The 23,686-nt window shown below is 45.2% G+C and overlaps 1 protein-coding gene across 10 annotated transcripts in view; it reads right to left on the reverse strand.

The window, feature by feature from the left end:
* Positions 1-21,162, reverse strand: part of LOC120405295 (cytosolic phospholipase A2 zeta-like) — a 51,801-nt gene extending 30,639 nt beyond the window's left edge. For 4 of the 10 annotated variants that reach the window (XM_039538810.1, XM_039538814.1, XM_039538804.1 and 1 more), the window contains exons 1-4: positions 10,664-10,734; positions 8,506-8,636; positions 6,581-6,653; positions 1,390-1,526 (exon numbers count right to left, since the gene is read on the reverse strand). In XM_039538810.1, coding sequence (XP_039394744.1) covers positions 1,390-1,526; positions 6,581-6,653; positions 8,506-8,607 — 312 coding nt within the window. In that variant the 5' untranslated portion in view covers positions 8,608-8,636; positions 10,664-10,734. Of the gene's footprint in view, positions 1-1,389; positions 1,527-2,913; positions 3,116-6,580; positions 6,654-8,505; positions 8,637-9,596; positions 9,730-10,663; positions 10,735-20,970 lie in introns of those variants that run through there. The other 6 variants (XM_039538805.1, XM_039538809.1, XM_039538806.1 and 3 more) reach the window with 6 other exon arrangements.
* Positions 21,163-23,686: the final 2,524 nt, after the last annotated feature.

A 23,686-nucleotide genomic window follows, 5' to 3' on the forward strand; every position in this document is an offset into this window, starting at 1 on the left:
CTACAGAGAAAAGTTTTACAGATATTACCCTGCTGTCACTACTTGGCTATCAATAGGAAATTGATTAACTTTTTGTATAGTCTGTTGACTTCTTTTCACAGAAGGTTATGTTGTTAGAGACTGATTTAATATACATCTCTACAACACCTGTCACAAAACTCCTACAAACCAGCCCAGGAGCCAAAGCCTTTCCACAAGGCAAACCAGGTTAGAGCTCAATCAGCTGATCCCACATGACACTGTGGTGAGGAACAGCATTCCCACCTTGCCTCTCTTCCTTAAACTCCTGTATGGGGATGCTGAATTTGATACCCCATCTCCAGTTATGTTTTATGGTTCTTTATTAAGGAGGCAGTGGTATCTAATGATTTGAGCTTTGGATTGGAAACCTGACTTTTAATCCTGGCTTTGTCACAGACTTCCAGTGTGGTTTGGAGAAAAGCCACAACACTTTTGGGCCTCAGTTTTCTCATGTATCCAACAGGATTTTGCTTACCCAACCATGGTGTGACGAAGTGGGACTGTTCTTACTGGGGTGCTGTGTGCAGTTCTTAAGTATCTAGCAAAGCAAAAGGCCAATGCATCCGAATGCCTGACACTCTGTCTCCTAGCAACTGATGGCCCGGGCCCCTCCTGCAAAGGTGCCAGGAGAAGGTATTGGAGACAAAGGGGTCAGGTGACCTCCTGGCCCGGGAAAGAAGCTGAGCAGAGAGGAGGGGCTGGAGCAGGCTGGGCAGACTGGAACTAGCTGGGGAAAGAAGGGAAGACAGACAGGGCTTTGATCCCCAATGGGGGCTATGGGGCTCCTGGGGCCCCAAGATGGACCTAACAGGGGGGATCCTGTTACCTGTGCCTGCAAGACCTGTGTTGGACTGTGTTCCTGTCATCTAAATAAACCTTCTGCTTTACTGGCTGGCTGAGAGTTACTGTGAATCGCAGGGAGCCCGGGGGTGCAGGGCCCTGACTCCCCCACACTCCGTGACACATACTGAAATCTTGTGAGGATTAGTTCACACAGCACTTTCAGACATACAGTTCTATATAAACAATATTATTCAACTTGCAAACACTTTCCTTTGAGAAAACTGCAAAAAGCATAATTTCTTCATCTATGCTGCCACCATCTCAAGAGTCCTTAAAAGGCACAGGGCCTATTTTTCCCTTTACCGCTATTTTTCACTGAAATTTACCTCGTACATTTGTGGTCAGAAATACACCTTCTCAGCGAAGTGAAGAGCTTGGTAGAGGCAGATCTTGAATCCCTAAATTTTATTTCAGTATGTGTGTCTCTTGTAATAATGACCCTTTGTTTTTTGAATGCTAAGACCCTTCCACTGCAGATGGTGTAGAATAATCTAAACAGCTCCATGTCAAAGAAACCCACCTCACCTTCACAGCACTGTGGATCCTGTATTCAAAGGTTTCATTCCACTCTGGATCACTGGAATTATAAACAACCTGTGTTCGAGATGTGACTGGAGATGCAGTTGGAAGATCCAATGCCACATAGCAGTCTGCCTTGGACACTGAAAGGGAGGACAGAAGATTGGCATCAGGAAAACCCTGAACAGGTAACTTTTCTCTTCTCAGCTCATGGCTAGGGCCCTACCAAATTCGCAGACCATTTTGGTCAATTTCACAGTCATAAGATTTTAGAAATCATAAATTTCATTATTTCAGCTATTTAAATCTGAAATTTCAGTGTTGTAATTGTTGGGGTCCTGACTCATAAAGGAGTTGGGGGGCGGGTTGCAAGGTTATTGTAGGGGGGTTGCAGTATTTCTACCTTTACTTCTGTGCTGCCTTCAGAGCTGGGCAGCTGGAGAGTGGCGGCTGCTGGCCGGGAGCCCAACTCTGAAGGCAGAGTCGCCACCAGCAGCAGCACAGAAGTAAGGATGGCATGGTATGGTATTGCTCCCCTTACTTCTGCGCTGCTGCCTGCAGAGCTGGGCCCTCAGTCAGCAGCTGCCACTCTCTTGCCGCCCAGCTCTGAAGGCAGCAGTGCAGAAATAAGGGCGGCATGGTATGGTATTGCCACCCTTACTTCTGCGCTGCTGCTAGCAGGGCGCTGCCTTCACAGCTGGGTGCCCGGCTAACAGCTGCTGCTCTCCAGCCACCCAGATCTGAAAGCAGCACAGAAATCAATGTGGCAATACTACAAGCCCCCTAAAATAACCTTGTGACACACACACCCCGCAACTTCCTTTTGGGTCAGGACCCCAATTTGAGAAACACTGATCTCCCCTGTGAAATCTGTATAGTATAGGGTAAAAGAGCAGATTTCACTGCAGGGGAGACCAGATTTCATGGTCCATGATGTGTTTTTCATGGCCATGAATTTGGTAGGGCTCTACTCATAGCTTTTTTCGCAACCATAGGTGCTGACTCCATGGCTGGAGCACCTACTGGGAAAAAAATGGTGGGTGCTGAGCACCCACCAGCAGCCCCTCATCAGCTCCCCCCGACCCCACCCCCAGCACCTCCTGCCCGCTGGCCGGTCACACGGACGAGTGCCTTCCCCACCCCTCCACCCACCTCCTGTCCCCTGCAAACAGGTCTTTTCGTGCCGTGCAGGAGGCTGCGGGGGAGGAGGGTGGTATTGGGCAGGAAGAGGTGGGGCAGGGGTGGGAAGAGTCGGGGTGGGGTGGGGCCTGGGGGGGGAAGGGCTAGAGTGGGGGCAGAGCCTGGGGCGGAGCTGGGGCTCAAGCACCCCCCGGCACTTTGAAAACTCAGCGCCTGTGTTCAAAACCCATCATGTCTCATTATCAATTTTCTTTTCAGTCTTTAGTTCTGGCTACTGAATATCAGAAACCTAACATTTAAAATGGCTGTCAAAACAAACATGTCCCTATGGAGTCAATTCCACTTAAGATGCAAAAAACAGCCAAAGCACCAAAAATTAAGGTTACTTGCCTGTAACTGGAAATTCTTTGAGAACTGTGGCCCTATCTGTATTCCACGCAGGTCCAGAAATTCTAACAAGCAGTGTCCACTGGCGTGCACATGCACAGGAGCTCACCTCATGCTCCAGACTGAGGGTATAAAAGGTGGGGCAGTCCTCTCCAGTGCCTCTTCGTACCATGAAGACAGCAGCAGAGGAGACAGAGGGCAAGTACTAGAATACACATACAGATCACACATCTAAGAACATTCAGTTACATGCAAGTAACCTCCATTTCTTCTTCAAGTGCTGGTCCTTATATCAGGGGTTAGTTTGTATCTGTATCCACAAAAACAACAAGGAGTCCGGTGGCACCTTAAAGACTAACAGATTTATTTGGGCATAAGCTTTCATGGGTAAAAAACCTCACTTCTTCAGATGCATGGAGTGAAAGTTACAGATGCAGGCATTATATAATGACACATGAAGAGCAGAGAGTACCTCACAAGTGGAGAACCAGTGTTGACAGGGCCAATTCGATCAGAGTGGATGTAGTCCACTCCCAATAATAGATGAGGAGGTGTCAATTCCAGGAGAGGCAAAGCTGCTTTTGTAATGAGCCAGCCACTCCCAGTCCCTATGCAAGCCCAAATTAATGGTGATAAATTTGCAAATGAATTTTAGTTCTGCTGTTTCTCTTTGAAGTCTGTTTCTGAAGTTTTTTTGTTCAAGAATAGTTACTTTTAAATCTGTTATAGTATGTCCAGGGAGATTGAAGTGTTCACCTACTGGCTTTTGTATGTTACCATTCCTGATGTCTGATTTGTGTCCATTTATTCTTTTACGTAGAGACTGTCTGGTTTGGCTGATGTACATGGCAGAGGGGCATTGCTGGCACATGATGGCATATATAACATTAGTAGACATGCAGGTGAATGAGCCCTTGATGGTGTGTCCCTATATGTATTCCACACATGGGTGACTGGCAAGCAGTATTCATCCTGGAGGAAAGTGTGAGGATGCCAGCTGCAAAGACGCTTGAAGTACTGCAGCTCCCACTACTGCACCCGCAGCAGAGGCCTGAACTAGCATGCAATGTTTTGTGAACATGTGAATGGAGCTTCCTGTAGCTACTCTGCATATATCCACTATCAGTTCTTCCTGCAGGAATGCTGTAGAGACAGCTTGTACTTTCGTGGAGTGTGCCCTTATCCCATTAGGCAGAGGGACAAGTGCTAATTAGTAGCACATGATGATGCACCCAGAAATCCATTTAGAGATTCTTTGACAGGATATACCTTGTCCTTGTGACCTTTCTGCTATGGAAAGAAATATCTTTTGTGTGTGAAAAATAGCATACGGTGAGTCTGCCAGAAGGGCTCTCATCTCTCAGAGCTAATGGAAAGATCTCCATGGAAAGAAACATCTCCATTTAGCTAGATAGCAGGTCCTAGTTGAGTCTTTCCTACTTTGAATAAGAATATCTTGGATGGGTGCCAAGCAAAATGCTCTAGTTCTGATGCCCATCCAAACACCAGGCCATGAGATGGAGTGGGTCTGGATAAGGGGTGTCTGATTCTGCCTCCTTCTTGAGTAAGGAGATCCAGGAAGAAGCAGATCCTGAGAGGAGGATGAACTGACATTCTCAGGAGTTCTGGGAACCAAAACTGTCTGGGCCAGTGGGTGTGAGGAGAATGACTCTGCCCTTTCATGATGGATCTTTCTCAAGACCTGTGGTAATGGGAGAACAGGCGGAAAGGCATATCTGAGTTTGTCCATTCATGACAACAGGAGAGCATTGCCCTGGGAGCCATAATCCATAGCTCCTCTGGAGCACTATAAGAGAAGCTTCCTGTTTGTTTCCCATTAAGGTGTTTCCCACTAAATGAATCTCTCATCCAGGATGGAGCTGTGTATCTTCCCCACACAGTCTACAGAGAAGGATCTGTTCAGGTTGTCTGCTAAAGAGTACTGAACCCTTGGAAGGTATGTAGATTGGATAGTGATGTGGTTTCTGGTGCACCCGTTCCAAAGTCTGGCTGCTTCTAGGCAAAGAGGAAGAGATTTTGCTCTGTCCTGTTCATTTATGTAAAAGATCATGGTGATGTTGCCCAATATTACTTGGACATGAAGAGAATAAATGAGTTGCAGAGAAGTCTGCATGCCATACAGTCCGCCCTCAGTACCAGTAGACTGATGTGCAGTCCTGGCCTCCTGGAGTATCCAAATACCTGGTACGGTGTGGTTGTTCAGGTGAGCACCCAACCCATAAGAGATGCATCTTTTATGATGGTGGTACTAGGGGCGGGAGTGATGAAGAGGATGCCAACTCTCATTCCATCCAGGTTTGACCACCAAATAAAAAAGGTCACTCATGTTGATGTGATCCTTGTCTGGTACATAGATTGACCAGACCCAGGCCTGTAGGCAGCATAGATGAAGTCTGGCAAATGGTGTCACATAAATGCATGAGGCCATGTGACCTAGAAGAGAAAGGCACAGCTTGGCCGTTATCTTTGGTCAATAAGTAATCTGTGCTATCAGATTGCTCATTAACTGAAATCTTTCTGTGGTGAGGATAGCTCTTGTTGAAATGGAGTCCAGATAAAGCTTAGCGCCAGTGTAGGTGTTAAACTGGACTTTTCTTTGTTTACACAGACACCCATCGCTACTAGAAGATGGAGCAGGAACAAAGCCACCAACCTCTTGACTGGAGCAACCTACTAGGAGCCAATCATCAAGATACAGGAAAACTGCACTCAGAAGAACTCACCGGTTCTTTGTGCAGTAGGATCAGCTTATCAAAGTTAATTATATAATCCCCACCTCTAAGCACAGTGCGCTAAGATACAAGTGCAGTTAGATGAAAGGCTATGGAAGAAAGGCTATGTTCTTCCCATATCTTTCCCCACACACAATTCCTATAGGTGCACCCACAAAAAAGAATCACCTTTTCTGTCTGCAGAAACCTGTGTGTATGCGCGCGTACATGCATATAAACTGCCATTTGTGCATGGAGGTTCAGTAAATATGCAAAGGGATAGTCAGGTACCCAGTTACCTAATTTGCACGCATAAATTGCTGTTTATATGCACAAATGGTTCTTCAGGTACAGCAAACGTGCTCATTTTTATAAATGCAACCACATTTGAAAATCAGGCTAAAGACAAACTTTAGTTAAGAATAACTTTAATTTGAAAATAAAAGCAATGTTTTCAAAGGGAGTTGACTAAAGAAACTGAACACTGTCACTTAATTTTGTTTAGATTATTTTTTTAAATGGTCAGGAGAAGATTAATACAGTATTGAAGGTTTAAAAGTAAAAAAGGCCAGATTCACTTTGCACTCACCCTACTTTTTACACTAGTGTGACTCTGTTTACTTCGCTGGAGTTATTCCTCATTTACACCAGTTTAAGAGAAAAAAAATGAAGAGCAAAATTTTTTGCCCTACCAATTTTGTCATTTTTAATTTACTAGAAATTAAACAGTTCCTCCATGTTACTAATGTACCCGGAAACTATCATGGCTGTTTCTCTATTTTCTCTCCACATCAGCCTCAGTTAAAAAAAATTAAGACTAAAAACTTGTAAAAGTTAATTTAGTGTTTGTGACAGAGGCCAGACAAGTTCTATGGAAACTGAAGCATTCTGTTCACAGAAAAAAACATTAGTTTGTATAATTTTGGTCAAGGACTTACACAGATCTGTGCTGTGAATGTTTCTAGCTCTGAGGACTTTCACCGTGAGATTGTAGTACGGGTGCTTCTCATGCTGAAAAGACAATCAACTTGAATGTTAAACTCAGCCACAATCCACCTTAAGAAAACTGCTAATATTAAACAAAAATAGGGGAACAGCCAGCCCATGGGTTGCTTAGCCTATGAAAACTAAGAACCACTTCAGACTCAGGACGTGGAAGCTCATCAGGCTAAGCAGAGTAGAATTGGCCTACCTTTCTTTACCTACTTCAGTAATCTGCCTTTATACCTCAGATCTGCCTACTCATCTTAAGATGTTAGTTCTCTCCATTAACTTGAGAACTATGAACCATGAGAAAGTCCCTGCAAAGGGACAGGGAGTAGTTACAGTGGTCAGAATATTGCTATATAATCTGAGATTGAAGACTTTGTGATGTCTCATAGAAACATTCTATGAAAATGTTCTTTATATGCTATCCATGAGTGCTAAGCTGCCATGCGCTCGTTTTAGAAAAAGCACTTCAAAACATTTATTTGCTAATAAATAACACAAATTATTGCACAGACTTATCTCAGAGATATAAAACAAGAAATGAAGTACACACACTTTTTTATTCCAACCTTTACAAGTGTTGCTTGACTTTACTGATTTGAAATGTATAGAGGCCTTATTTTCACTAGGGGAAAAAGTGGTGTGTTCTAACCTCGTGTTAACTAACATGTCATAGCTAACATGAAGTAAAATCCCTGTGAAGGCAAGCTAGTTGTAGCATTAATACATGGTAGCAGGTCAAAATAAATGCTACCAGCCCACTAGCATGTGTGAAAACGACAAACTGCCTTGTCTTCACTAGAATTTTACTTCACGTTAGTTAGCATGTGTTAGCTAACACAAGATAAGAACATAACTTTTTTCCTTCTGTGGTCGCACCTAAAAATTTGAGAACCTGAACAAAACCCTTGACCGAAGCCACAGTGCCTGTATTATTTGCTAGATCATTAGCTTGAATGTTATTGATGTAAATGGGGAATTGTTTTGGCAGAGAGAATTTTGTACATTCATTATTTTACCACCTGTGTAAGGAACCCGTACCCAGCACAAGACCAAACGCAGTAATCTGGCTCAGTAGCCTTAAGTATTTTGCATCGCTGTTTACAGGTATGTAAACCGAACAGTCAGTTAAGCCTGCTCTATACTTGAACAGTGAAGCAATAAGAAAAGAGGCAAATAAGTGTTATACCTCAAAGTTAATTATTCTTCCCCCACCCCTCCCTGACTGCACCTGGAACAAGAGATTTTGGGAACAAGAATGGGCAAAGTCCAACTACCGTTTATGGTTAATAACAACATATTTCTAACTTTGTTATGCAAACATTTAAATAAATCTCTTCCATTTTTCTCCCAGAGATTATAAATATTTCACTCAGGATATGTCTACACTACAAGCTCTACAGCAGCATAGCTGCAGCATTGCAGTTATGCCTCTGTAGTGCAGACACTGATAACAGGAGGGGTTTTCCGTCGACTCGCTGTAGTAAATCCACCCCCTCAAGAGGCTGTAGCTAAGTCAATAAAAGAATTCCTCCATCAACCTAGTGGTGTCTACATCGGGGTTTAGGTCATCTTAACTACATCTCTCCAGGGTGTGAATTTTTCACACCATTGAGCAATGTAGCAAGGTCAACCTAAGTTTTAGATGAAGACCAGGCCTCACTCTATATGCTGAAAGGGTCAGAGTTAGGACCTGACTCTGCAAACATACACTGGAAAATGCAGGACTTACTACTGTTAAAACTTTTACTGACATCAGTGGGACCATGCAAACCAATAAGCACTATGCTCAGGCCTGTAGTTTTGCAGTTTCTTCATTCACTAGTTGCAAAATCATATAGCAAAAGAATTGCTAGCGACGCATTTACATTACCTGCCTGTCAGAGAACTCAGTATCTTTCTTCTTAAATAGCACAGCAGCCAGAAGTGGCAGCATTCGGGTTGACACCTGGCTAAGCAGCACAGCACGGAACATGAGAGACTGGGTCCAGGCACCTCCCAAGCCTGAGGTAAATGTAACAGAGAATGAACAGTGTTTAAAACCACTGGGCTGCTCTGAGTTCACTAGCTGGTTCTGTTCTCTCCTCAATGCAGCTGTTACTCTAATATCCTGTCCTTGAAAGCACGCACACAGCGCTGCTCCCATATTTCTTTAATGTTATTTCAAACCCTCCTTTTAAAACTAATTATCTGAGGCAGTGACTGCAGATATTTTGAAGAAGTCAGAGCACAGGAACTTCATTTGTATATTCCTAAATGGCTAGTGCCCATTTTAAAAAATATCCCTGCACATTTCGCTGAGTGCTTCGCTGCATGTTTTTTTAGTCTCTTAGCGCTAAAGAAACAGTTACATCAAATGTCCACAAAGTTCCCTCGTCCAGGGGAGCAGGTATTGAATTAAGGAACCTCAGACATCCAGCCGGATGTAACAGGAGCCAGGATATCGATGCCTGCCATATAACCCTGACCAATAGCATATGTCAGGGGCCAACTAATAGTCTCTTTTAGCACTCTTGGGTATCTGACCATTATTACACCAGAAGCCTAATTCCGCAATACAGTGTGCCATACAACTTCATACTCTCCCTTCAAATGCCTGCAGACTTGTTTTTTTTCTTAGTTTTCAGTTGCTTACATTCATTCCCCCACTCTTGCTCTTTAGACTGAATTTGCTCCTTCAAACAGTTATATGTACACAGACTTCATAATAGCTATGTGTGTCAGAGAAACGATGGTCCAGTGATTAGGGCATTAGTCTACAAGATGGGAAACCTGAGCTCTGTTCCACCACAGACTTCATATGTGACCTGAGACAAGTCAATTCTCCGTTTGTAAAATGTGGATAATAATATTTTTCTCCTCACTAGGGTGTTGTAAGGACAAATACAATAAAGACTGGGAAATGCTGTTACGAGGGCAATAGATAAGATATACAAAGTTAAGAAATGTAAAGAAGGAACTCACAAGATGCGAGTATCTGCTCATCTCATGATCTTTTACTGTTGGATCAGTTATCTTCCCTCCACCCCTCCTCCACCCTTTGTTTCAGAGTTCATCCCAGGGGATAGGAGCCACATCTTGTCTCTCTATGAAGCACCCCACACATTTTTCTACAGAAATAATAAGCAATAGGTGAGAATGGGAGGGGCATTAACTTTAGCTATGAATTTCCTGATGTGAGCGTTATTGTCATCACAATGTTATTGACATCAGGGGCGGCTCCAGCCACAGCACACCAAGCGCCACTGGGGGCGCTCTGCCGGTCGCCGCGAGGGCAGCAGGCAGGCTGCCTTTGGCGGCCTGCCTGCGGAGGGTCTGCTGGTCCCGCAGCTTCGTCGGACCTCCCGCCGGCGTGCCTGTGGGAGATCCGCCGAAGGCAGCCTGCCTGCCGTGCTTGAGGCGGCAAAATGCCTAGAGCCGCCCCTGATTGACATGTATTTGTACATTAATTTCCTCATTCTTTTTCCATGCTTTAAAAAGAAATCAGTTCATGGAAGTTTACAGGCTCACTGTTTACACAGCACGCCATAAAGGCTTCAAAAAGGATGAATATGTATTACAACACACTCATTTTGAAAATGCATATGTCCTGCAAAAAGAATCCCCAAAAGACCCTGAAATTGAAGTCACAGAACAAATACGAAGTCCTATTGGAAATCTATGAAAAAGTATCTTTGTAGTTATTTAAGACACAGCTTTCAGCTTTAACAGACTAGGGTCCCTTGAAAATCTTCAGCTGGATTCTACTTGGCAATTGGTGACTGCTGGTTTACACTAATCATAATCATCTCATTATTACCTTGTGCTCCCCCATCTGTAGCATCCACCCATTGACATCTTGTCATATATTAAAGCCTAAGTTTTTTGGGGCAGAGACCTCTTTTTGATACAATGCCTAAGACAATGGGCTCCCAATCCCTGAAAGGGACCTCATTATTTGCATTGTGATGGCACCTACATGTACAATAGTGGCTCTACCTAGTCAACTAGATTCTGAAACACTAGACTGCTTTTTTTTGGGCTACTGGTACCTGGGGTTCCTGTTCCTCTAACTGAAGCCAGAGACCAACCAGTTGATGGATTCTAATGGTGCCTACTGGAATTTCCACTAGAGATTAGATTCTAATTGTCTGAAGTTAAATGTGACATCACCAGTTACACGCAGGAAAAACTGCAGTGTGAATGACATTCAGCACATTCATCAACAGCTGAGTGTCCAGGAGGAGTTTGAATATGATCATTCATACTGAATCCCCAAATTATGTTAGAAGTTAGATGCAATTGCCCACACAGACTCATTAAATTATTTCAAGCACAATGAATGGGTGTTTAGGATTTTTCTTCCAAACTGTGTTAGCCATAAGGTTTTTGGGTTGCACATTAAAAAAGGAAAACAAAAGTACGAGGGCCTTATTGCTTCTGGAATAAGGATGCTTTCGAAGATAAGGCCTGGGGTAGGGAGTCTAGAGACCTGGATTCCATTCCCAGCTCTGCCAGAGACTCACTGTGTAACTTCAGGCAAGTCAGTTAATAAATTATTAGTATCATGTTTTTTGTGATGCAGCAGTGGTCATAGGTCAGGGCCTCATTATGCCAGGTGCTGTACATACAACATGATAAAAAAGACAGGCCCTGTCCTCAAAGCTCATAACAGAAACCTATGATGAGGCAACCTGACAAGGATTACAGCAGACACGGTAACAGTCAAAGTATCACATTTGGTACAACAGAGGTGTGGTATGGAGGGTCAAGTGCCCTCCCAGATTGGCCTGCCAGAGGCAGGGAGAGAGAGAGGGGCTCTGCCCTTCTCTCCCTGTGCCTCCCTGCTGACATGTTCACCACTCTCCCTGGCAGCCAGATAGGGAGAGGGACAGAGCTGCTTCTGCCTGAGAGCGCCTGGCTGGGAGGCAGTAGTGGCCCGTTCCCTGCCCGGGCTTGGCTGCCAGAGACAAGGGCGGAGCAGCACACTGGAAGGAGACGGGACTCCGGCTCACTCAGTCCCTGTCCTCAGCAACAGAGTGGCCCACTACCGCCCCAGCTGCTGGAGACAGGAGCCAAATGAGCCAGAAACATGTCGGGCAGGGAGAGGCAGCTCCGGTCATCTGTGTGGTACAATAAGCTGCATTCACAGTTAAACCATCAGTAAAATGAAAACAGTAATACCTATTTACTTCTTAGGTGTGTTTTGAGGGGAAAAAAATTATGACTGTAAAGGACTTTGAGATCATTGTACTGAAAATGCTAGAGAAGGGGCAGGACACTAGTTTTGTTCCCCATTGTTTCCCACTGCTCTAAGCAGACCTTGTGTACAACTTTTGATACTTTAAGAACTGATCTTTACACTAGGTCTAAAATCACCTTATAATAAATTCTGCAAGCATGGCAGAATCATAAGGGAGAATACTGCATGGCACACGGGGTTGATACACTTGCCCTACACATTTTATACCTGCTGATCATAAGTAAAAGGTTCATGTGGTTTCCACGTAGTGCACATTTGTACATAGGATAAAACCATCAGAGTTCAGCACATCAGACATTACTGGCACTCTGCTTTCATCTACATGAGCAAGTGTTGCAGGTTAGATGTGAAGAGGAGCATTTTTCTTTCATCATAACGTATCACCACCTCCCAAACTCAAAAGGATGTGTTCCAAAGCAACACCCTTGCAACAAGTTGTAATTTGCTATTATTTGAAGAAGGATGGTACACCTGTCAGTGAGGCATTGATGGATTACAAGAGAGAAATTTTTCCACAAAAATCTAGCAAAAGAATGTAGGATAACACTTGGGAAAATTAGTAGATGCAGATTTACAAATTCAAAGGGGGAAAAAATGGACCCAAATAGTAATACCAGACAGGAATCCCCCAATTTTGGACCCACTTCCAGAGCTGAATTTTGTGACTGAGGCTCAGCGCTACCAACTACAGCAACACAAGTCAAGTTTTGTCAACAGAGATCATTTAAGCACAGACAAGTGTTTTAGCTCTCCTTCAACCAGGAATTGTGATATCAAAAGGTATGCTAAATTGTTTCCTTTTGCTGGGAATAATGCAAAAGTTTACTTCACGGAGCATCAAGGGGCCTAGAAGAGAGACTGGAACTTGGAGTGGGGGTGGGAGAGATTGAGTTCAGATGAGGAATCTACAAGTGAGACCGGAACAAGGAGAGTGGGGATGAAAGATGGATTAGATGAGAAGGAACCCAGAGAGGGAATCTGGGATGAAGAGCTAGGGTGGAGAGAAGACTAGGACTCCAATAGGGAGCCCTGAAGAGGATATTGGGACTGGCTGGTCAAGGGAGACTGGCATGAGGGGCTTGGGGCGGGAGACTGGGACCATCTAAGTGAGGAGATTGGTATGAGCTGACACTGGGCGTGGAAAGTGACAGACACTGGCTGGAATGGATGGGGCAGAAGGTCTATGACCATTAGATACACTGCCCACAGAACTTGGACTAGAACACAAAATTCCTGACTGTTACCATTCCTCTGCTATCAGCAAGCATCTGTGAAACCAACTGGCAAAGTGTGTGTCTCATCCCCCTCTAATGCTGGTCTACACGCAGAGGATGACAATCCACTATTGCTATCAGTTACTTGGTTTGCTCAGTGGCAGAGAGCTGTGCAGTGGATGTGAAGGTTTCAGCTCTGCTGATGACCCATGCTGAGGACAAGCTGCACGTTTTGCAGTTTGATTGGTTTTAAAAACCTAGGAAATTACACACAAAAATCTACACTGAAATAACATTCCAATTGCAAAGCCAATCACTCAGAAGTTAGAAAATGTCCAGAATGTCCAGACTGTACTACCTTAATTCACACCCCTTGTGCATACAAATTATGCACATTCTTTAACTACATGATCACATACTATTTTTTTCTACAGACGTTTGCCTCATTCAGTGCACAGGCTGGATAGTGCTCTGGGGATAAATCAAGTTTGTACAATAAAGCAGTGGTTCTCAACCAGGGGTCCAGGGCCCACTGGGGGGGATGTGAGCAGGTTTCAGGGGGTCTGCCAAGCAGGGCCAGCATTAGACTTGCTGGGGCCCAGGGCAGAAAGCCGAAACTCCACATCCTGGAGCTGAAGCCAAAACCTGAGCAACTTAGCTTCACAGGGCCGTCTGTGGTGTGAGCCTCAGGCAAATGCCCTGCTTGCTAACCCCTAATGCTGGCCCTGGCTTTTATATGCAGAAAAACAGTTGTTGTGGCACAGGCAGACTGTAAAATTTTTATAACATGTTGAGGGAGGGCGCCTCCAAAAGAAAAAGGCTGAGAACCCCTGCAATAAAGGATGCTAATTCCCGCAGGACCCCTGCCTCATTTGTTGCAGAAGTAGGACCATGTGTACTATTTGCTGATCTGAGACAGGCAGGTCTAAGGCCATCCAAAACTAAAGGCTTGCCCCCTTAGCTAAGGGGGAGGAACCTCTAAGCCCAGGCCACAAGTGAGAATGTGGGACAACAAATGAAAAAACAGAAACAGGAACAGGAGTGAGGTCAAAGGTTGAAAATCAGAGGACCCTGGATAGCACCCACTGCCTCTCAAAGATGTCTTAGAAGTCAGTGGACGCTGCCCAGAGGAACTCTGCCAGGAGACTTGATTGAACCAAAGAATGAAAATAGACCCCACACTCACAGAGCATCTCCACTTCATGCTTCCTCCTCCTGGTGTGATGGACAGCCATCTTAGCCAGTGCCAGGAAGAGGTGAACGAGGAGGTCCCACAATTTGTGAGGCCACGGATTGAATGTGCATCAATCAGGAGCTGCAAGGAAAAGTGCAGCTAGAACCTCAGTAAGAGGTTCTGGAGGAGCCAGAAGAGGGGCTTCAACCTGACACACCCTACATATATGTATGCTAGCATCTCCCTCTTGCTACAAAAGGGACAGGTGTCAAGAGAGTTCATGAACTGCACCAAGTACATGCCCGTGGCCATGGCCACATGGAGGAACTGCCAACTAATATCTCCAGTGGGCCCTGGGACCAGAGCAGAGTACAGACTGGCCCATCAGAGTCCCTTACCTTCCTCAGGCGGCAGCAGGTCCCCCACATGGCGTCAGGATGGGACACAAGTGTTAGCATATAAGCCTGTTTGTTAGCCTGGGATAGAATTTTGGGTTTGACTTTTTGATACTCATATCTTATACTAATATGTGTGAACAAAGGGATTCTTACTAAAAACAAAGACAGATACTATAAATGTTGCTTTTGCCTAAACCAGATGGGTCTGTTAGAATAATGGAAATAGATAAGAGCAGTTAAAGGGTTATTGGGCATGGTGGGAATGTGATATATGAGCGCACACTTAAAGACTGCCTCAACTCTTTATCTCCAGGCAAGGCCAAGTAACCAGTTAGGAGGGGCAAGGGAGGTTGGGGGGGAGGCATAAGAAACACTAAAAGCTGAAGAAAGGCCTGGCATTGGCCAGAGCACAACCTCACTCCTTACCGCCCCCCCCCACATGGGTACAAAAGGGATGGGATGAAGACCTCAACTCATGACCCTTCCAAATGGAACATGACCATAAGTTGTAAGGCGTGTGACTAGGGGCGTGCACTGAAGGTATATTTGGGCTTGCTAAGGAGGAGGAGGGGGTAAATAGATAATGGGGAATTGGGAATGGGGAAGGAGGACATGGAATAAAGGCTCTGTGGCATCAGAGCTGGGAACGGAACACTGGGAAACAGATTCTGCTGGTCTGTAGAGCTATGAATGTGTTTGCTTGGAACTAACCTCAATAAACATCGAATTGCCTGCACTTCAGACTTCTGGTCTTCTGCTTTCTGTCTGCATGACAAGAACCAGGGGAGAGGGTGAAGGGAAAGCCCTCTAACAACAAGGGCAAGGAAGGGACTGGTATGAAGCAAGATCACATACAGATGTTCACTGGGCACAGTTCAGCAGCAGACCGGCTGGATGTTGGGCAGCTGGCACAGGTGGCCTGTTGAGGGTGGCCAGAGAGGCTGGCAGGACAGGGACCCAATGGTGAGTTCTAGAGGGGTGGGCAGGGAGCAGCCACCCACATGACCTGCTCAAAGAAAGAAAGAGAAGCAGGAGGCAAGGCTGCCCTCACCTCCTGGAGACAGGGCACATGCAAGGTAGGCAGACCCATGCAATGACCAAGAGCCGCAGGGTCCACCCAGGCCCTCAGTTCAATGCTGGCTTAGATCATTGGATTCTATTTCTGCTTCAGTCACAGAATTTTGATGCTGGGCAAATCACTTCAACCAAACTATACACAGGTGATCACAAATTGTGTTTCTTCTCTCCTGAGTGCCTGACTGGAAACCCTGGGATCTGATTTGCAGAAGTGCTGAACACTCACAGCTGCAACTGTAGTCAATGGGGGCTGTGGATTGAACATATATAGTGCTAAGTTCTCTAAAAGACCAGGTCCCTAGGCATCTCAGATGAGGCACCCAATTTAGTGGACACTTTTGGCTTTAATCTCTGTGCCTCAGCTCCCCACCTGTAAAATGAGGATAACAATAGCCTTCGCCTGGCAGAGGTGTTGTGAAGATAAATCAAATAATGTTTGTGAAGCACTCTGATACTGCAGTGACGACCACCATAAAAAAAGCCATGAGGAAATTCATTCTGTCTTCAGAACAGGGTTTGAACACTGTGCAGTAAATAAGATCTGATGTCACTCATTGAATAATGAGAAAAGAAAATGTTGAATAGCAGCTCATTAAATGAGCACCATCCCATCCAGTGCACTGAATGAGGCAGGGGTCATGTGAGAAAAAAATAGACTGAGATCATGTCATTAATGACTATTATAATGCACACCTACAAGGGGGCCAAATTAAGATTTCATGGGCAACCTTCATTCAGTCATTTCTTAACTTTTGAGTGCTTGTCTTTACAACCTTAGTGTTCCTTTAACTTATTCTTGTATATGTGTAATACATATACATACCCACAAATAGTCTGCAACAGTTAAAAAAAATACAACATATTAAAACAGTTGTTGTTGCTGTGGGTTTGATGAAACAAACACGCAACAAAGGAGCCCATACCAACAGCTCTGCTCTAATTAGCAAGGACCAGTGGTGACAGATTAAGGGCCCATCAGCAAATGAGTGCCCAAATAAAATGGCTTTCCATCCCCTGGTTCCTGCAGTCTGATTTCCTACCTTGGTCTCTAGCTGTACCAAACCTGTTTATTTTCCACTGCTGTAAAGAAGGCCAGGGCATACAGACAGGGAAAGGGGTAGTGGTGCTAGCTCAAAGCCCTTCCCAGACAGTTAAAAAAAATTGGGATTTTCCTGTTTTGTGCCTCTGTATCACTTCCCATATGCATGAGTGAGAATATTAATATGGGGTGAAAGTTCCCCTACCTTATGAATGCCAACTAGTGCTTCTTTTTCCGAGGGCTTCTGTTTTCGTCGAGGAATGAGCGATCATGCCATAGGCACATTAGCTGAATTAGTCTCCAGAATGAATGAGGGGAGATAGTTAACAATGCTGATACCCAAACTGTCACAATGAGGTTCCACAGCAAGTTCTGCAGCTTTAGGATCATAGAGTAAACAGAGCTCTGCCTATGGTATTTACCAGAGTACAGATCTAGTACTACGATTTCTACTTCCTAAGGCAGCCTGAGTGCTGTTGGCATGCTGCCAGTATCTAACATTGAACAGCAATGTTTTATAACATCCCTTCCTCAAATTCCTGGGAGCAATATAAAGAAAGGAAAATCAGGATCCTGATGCCCGAACTAGCTGTTTGTAATATACAGACACAGAATGACTGCAGTGTATCGGCCTCTACAGAATCATAGAAGTGTAGAGCAGGAAGGGACTTCAAGAAGGTAAACCCAGACCATCCCTGACAGGTGTTTGTCCAACTTGTTTTTAAAAACCTTCAGTGATGTAGATTCCACAACCTCCCTCGGAAGCCTGTTCCAAAGTAAAATACCCTTTTAGTCAGAAAGATTTTCCTACTCTCTAACCTAAATCTTTCTTGCTGCAGATTAAGCCCATTACTTCTTGCCTTACCTTCAGTGGGCATGGAAAACAATTGATCACTGTCCTCTTTACAATAGCCCGTAACATATTTGAGACTTGTCAGGTCCCCCCTCAGTCTTCTTTTCTCAAGACTAAACAGGCCCAGTTTTTTAACCTTTCCTCCTCCGTCAGGTTTTCTAAACCTTGTATCATTTTTGTTGCTCTCCTCTGGACCCTTTCTAATTTGTCCCCATCTTTCCTAAAGTGTGGAGCCCAGAAGCAGACACTGTTCTCCAGTGAGGCCTCACCAGTGCCGAGTATAGCAGGACAATTATCTCCAATATCTCCCATACAACACTCCTATTAATACACCCAAGAATGATATTAGCCTTTTTTGCAGCGGCATCACATTTTTGACTCACATTCAATTTGTGATCCACTATAACTCCCAGATCCTTTTCAGTAACACTGTTGTCTAGCCAGTTATTCCCCATTTTGTAGCTATGCATTTTCTTTTTCCTTCCTAAGTATAGTACTTTGCACTTGGCTCCACTGAATTTCATCATGTTGAATTCAGACCAATTCTCTAAATTGCCATGGTCCTGTTGCTTCTAATGCTGTCCCCTCCAAAGTGCTTGCAACCCCTTCCAGCTTGGTGCCATCTGCAAATTTCATTATTCAAGTCATTAATGAAAATACTGATTAGTAATGGACCCAGGACTGACTCCTGTGGGACCCCACTAGGTACACCCTCCTAGTTTAAGAACAAGCCATTGATAACTCCTCTTTGACCACGCTCTTTCAACCAGTTTGCCCCCACCTTATAGTAATTTCATCTAAACCACATTTTCCTAGTTTATCTTACAAGGATGTCATTTGGGACTACATCAAAAGCCTTACTAAAATCAAATCATCTTTTAGGGACAGTGAGAATCATCAAGAACTGCAGGTTTCCTATGGTTATGGGAGGTGTCATCAGGTGGCACTATTACAGTCTTTCAAGTTCTCTTACTTAGTGTGTGAGCAAATATTTGGTATTGGCTGTACAGTTAGTCTGGGTTATGCAAGGTTCCGGGTAGAAGGAGCTGTGTGAGCAGCAGTGTTTGCTCTCTGCCTTCATGTATAGTCAATTCTTCTAGCATAATTGCTCTCTGGGAACTGAGCTGGGATTCCTGAGAGAAGAGATTGATTGCATGCTCTTTGTCCCCATTCACCTGCCAGGACTGGGATGCTGGTATAAATAAAAGTTATATTTAGAACATACCCAGATGCTGCATCATTGATGTCTCCTCCCCCCCGAGACCACCTACAAAGATTCAGAATTGTACACAGTACAGCTGGTCCTTTAAAATCTCTCCTGCCCTGCAGGGTGAATTCTACTGAATAACCCAGTTCCAGAGTTGCTCTTCCTGCAGAACAGGAAGCCTTTTAAAGAGACAGGACAGCATATCAGTATATGTTGCAGAGTGTTCTGCAGCCCAAGGTCTGCAGAGAAGGATTTATCTTCCTACAAAAATGTGATGGAGTCCTACATGAAGTGCTTATGTGCTAATTTACTGATCAACGGGAGCATAAAGGACCCTTACTTCAGACATGAAGTCCTGCTGCTCTGGAGCAGAGAGTGGGTGTGTGAAGTGTTTAGGAAGCCTGGGGAGACCTAGCTTTGAGGAGAATACTTGTTGCCTTCCCATTTATATCAATCTAGGTTTATATACATCCCCCCTCACCATGGTACCTGAGCACCTGCTGGGAGAAAGAGAAAACTGCAAGAAACAGACACTGGTTTATTTAAGATTCGCAAAGGAAGAAAAAGGTCCAGTTTGGAGAGGGAAGTATCCTGCCTTCCCTGAGCCAAACATCACAAGGCCTAACCTGGATGTAAGGCTTTCTCAAAGCCCTGTCAAGAATATGTATAATCATATGCAGAAAACAATAATAAAATTAATCTTCTAAAGTAATTGACGATAAAAAACATGATAGACTTCCCAATCCTGCAAAGAAAACAGCCACTCTGCATCGGAAATAATGAAAAGAGGTTGCACTGAATTGGTGATTCTCATCATGCCTCAGCTGGAGAAAAGGACATAAGAGTTGAGGATGCAGCCTGGTAGGAAGGAAGTTTAACAGCTCAGAACTGCAGTTATTTAGTACTCTGAACTCTAAAAAGCAAGACCCCTGGAGTGCAGATTGATTATATTTTTATAATTATATTATATTTGAGCAGTATTCCCTAGTGAATAGAGCACTGGACTGAGACTCAGGAGACCCAGGTTCTAGTCCTGGTTCTGCTACTGGCCTTCTGGATGATCTTGGGCAAGTCACTTCCCCTTTGTGCCTCACTTTCCCTATCTGTAAAATGAGGATAATGATACTGACCCTTCTTTGTAAAGGGCCTTGAGATCTACTGATGAAAAGTATTATCCTAAGAGCTAAGTATTATTCTATTTACTGTTATTACTTACCTTTGACCAGAAGGCACTTAAGGATAGATCTTTCTCCTCCAGTTTAAGTTCAACAAGCATCAATCAGTAAAGAAAAAACCCTCCACTTCAGCCTTGTGGCCTAAGAAGTGGCATGTTAGCAAAATTCTTTTTGTTTAATTAAAAGGAAATACAGAAAATATCCTTTTCTTTATAGAAATGAAGTAGCAAAATGTTCTTGAAAAGTTACAACTACACTATGGTCTGCTTTGAATGGGGATATCAAACTTCTGTCATGACAGTTCAGATACACAATCAGTACATTCAGTTCAAAGTAAACACCATACATGTGAATAGTGGTTATTCCCCAAAAACTTTGTTTTGATTAGATGTGCCCTGAAAGTCACATCTTAAAAATTCTCTGCAAAATGAGGTAATTCCACCCCACAATCAGGAACAGATTAAACTTTTGTGGGCCTGGCACCAAACATATTTGTGGGTCCCCATTGAGGCAATGGAGCATGGCGTAGGAAGGTCAGTCCCCAGACCAAGGGGCCAGCCAGGGGCATGGCATTACAGGGGCGGCTCCACTCGTCCAGCCCAGTGCGAGGGCACTATTTACAAACCACCAGTTGCCAGATGCACAGTGACCCTGTGATGACAGCATGCCCCTTCCCCTCAGGGGGCTGGCCCATGCCACACCACAGAGACCCGCCCGACCCACCACCACCCCCAACTCCCTATGACCAGCGCCCCCCCCGACCTCCACCAGAAATGCTCAGTGCCCTGCACACCACCACCCCTGCCTACAGTCCCACCACAACTGTCCAGCACCCCCCACTCCCTATTGCCCCAACACACACACACACACACCTTCCCCCATCCCCTCACAGCCAGCACACACCCCAAAGACTCCCCAGAGACCCACTCCCTCATGCCCTGCCTTCTGGCTGCACTCACCGGCCCTGCTGGGAGGTGACCGCGTCTGCTTAGCTGAGCTCGCAGTGCAGCCAAGGCTGGTCCCGGGGCCGGGAATTGCTCTGTCCCTTCAGGAATGGTGTGATCAGCCAGGCCAAGACCTGCCCCGGCCGGACTCCCTCTAGAGCCTGGAGGGGCCCAGCCAACCCCCCACACTGTCTGCCCCCCCAGGCAGAGACTGGCCAGGCTTCTGCACCAGTCCCAGGCAGCTCAGCTCCGGAGAGACAGGCAGGGCCCCACAGGCCTGGAGCGAGGTGCACTGGGGTCCTGCCAGGGGGCAGAGAGGAGCAAGGGGGTGGGGCCAAGGGGAGCAGAGGAGCCCTTGGCCGGCTGGCAGGCAGGCCAAGAGGAGCAAGTGGTGGGTCGGCGGAGGCGCGAGGTCTCGAGGCGCAGTGCAAGTGGAGTAGGCCGGGGCCCCTTCTGAGCATGGGCCCGGCTCCATGGAGCCACTGGCGCCATTGTAAACCTGGCACTGCCCACAATATAACAGCAGCAGTTCACATTTATTCTATTTATTCACATTTAGTAGTTGCACCTATCTCAAGCACTAGCTGCATCACACTATTCCTCTAACACACACACACACACACACACACACACACTAACAAAATAAAATTCTTAACAAGGCCTTGACCCAAATATCTTAAAACAAAATAGACCTCCCTAAATCTACCCTTCTGTAGAAAAATAGCCTCCCTTCCTCCGTCTCAGGAAAAGTCTGAGGAAAACAAACCGATGAGTTCTTGCAGCATCGGAAGATCACCAATTCCAGGTTCTGGTGAGCCAAGTTGCAGCAGCAGCAGGAAGCAATTTCCAGAGTCAAAGATCCTTTCCTAAGAACTCCCAGTGCCTTCCCAATTACATTAGAGAGGAGTTAGAGCAATTGCTCTGGTATCACAAGGGGAGAGACCGTCTCTGAAGTTGCTAGGACCGAGCCATCTAGGTGTTTTATTGGTCAAAAATCAACACTTGATGTATTACATGCAGCAGATTTTAAAAGGAACTCTGGCATAGACTGAGTTAGGCTGTGTAGAGGAATGTGCCCACTTTATCCATGCCTTGAGCACAGGAGTGTCTGCCAACAAATCAGGATCTTTCTCCAGGACTCGGTACAGTTCCTGATTGGACTTCTACTAACAACTCACCTCTGGCAACCTGGCTTCAAGTCCTAGATGGGTCACAATACAGAAGGAGTTTTGTGGCCTTAACCAATCTAGTCCCCAGTGTTCACTTGTCTACATCACCCACACTTCAGCATCCTCTTCTCCCCAGAGGCCCATAACTAAAAACATGCATCATCAGATCAGGATTGTTACACCTCACATAAGCATTCATACCACCCTGCACAGCAGGAACTTTGATGCATCTGTGACTGTGCTGAATATCAAGAGAGGAACTCCTTTCCCCTCAAAACATACATCTAGTTTGGTTTCTCGGTACTGAACATTTGGCAATGAAAGACAAAGCGGGGAGGGATAGCTCAGTGGTTTGAGCATTGGCCTGCTAAACCCAGGGTTGTGAGTTCAATCCTTGAGGAGGCCACTTAGGGATCTGGGGCAAAAATTGGTCCTGCTAGTGAAGGCAGGGGGCTGGACTCAATGACCTTTCAAGATCCCTTCCAGTTCTAGGAGATTGGTATATCTCCAATTATTACCTTTATTACAACTATTGTCATCTCTTTGGGTTTTACAAACTGTAGTGGAGTACAAAAGAGGTTTGGGGGGTTTTGTGTTTTTTTTTTGTTTGGGGGTGAGGGCGGTTACACCATATCTAGTGTAAGACTTCAGTGTGAAATGTAGGGAATTTACTGTGCTTCTCCCACTCAAATGAAAGTGGCTTGCAGCTACTTTACCCTTCAGCATTCCTACTTTACTCCTGGGGGAACTCTGCACCAAAAAAATTAAAAATTCTGAAACAAAATTAAAAATTCTATGCACAATATTTTAAAATTCTGCATATTTTATTTGTCATGATAACACAATATAATCACACCACTTTCAATTATTTTTGGTCATTTATTTCAAAATACCTGTCAGCAAGTATGTCTGTAACAATACAGACAACAAACAAAGAGATTCAGAAAATGTTTTTTTGAGAAATAGATTCCTTACTAGGGATATTAATACATAACTCTGAGTAATAATTCATTAAAACTGCAATACATAACTGTATTTCCTGCACCCCTCAGAAGCAGAGCAAAGGCTTGGGGTTGGGGGTAACGGAGAAGGTGAGGGAGAGGGAAGTAAATTGCTGGGAAGGAGCCTGAGTGTAAACTTGGAGGGTTGTTGGGTAGGGGTGGGAAAAGTATGGAACAGGTTTTTTGGGGAGGACAGGAAGTGATTGTTAGGGAGCTTCCCCCACGCAGACCCTGGCTGATCTGTATTCTCAGGCACATCTGCCCCTGTCCCCATGTGTCCTTGCACACCCTGTCTACGCGTTTCTCTCCACCCCCACTCAGATGCCCACTCCCCCACATCACCATGTGGCCCTGCACCCCCTCCCAAATGTCTCTGAGCCCCCAACTCAGCCACCTCCCTGTCACTATGTAGCCCTGCATCCCCAACCCCTTTCCCCATGTAGCACTGCACCTGCCTCCCCCCGTGACCCTGCACTCCCATTCACCCCGTGCCCCACTCTGTCCTCCCCCACTAGCCATTATGAGCCCCTGTCTGAGCCCCAGCAGCCCCACATTGTCTGT

This window comes from Mauremys reevesii, linkage group 4 (assembly GCF_016161935.1).
Source record: "Mauremys reevesii isolate NIE-2019 linkage group 4, ASM1616193v1, whole genome shotgun sequence".
Taxonomy (NCBI): domain Eukaryota; kingdom Metazoa; phylum Chordata; order Testudines; family Geoemydidae; genus Mauremys; species Mauremys reevesii.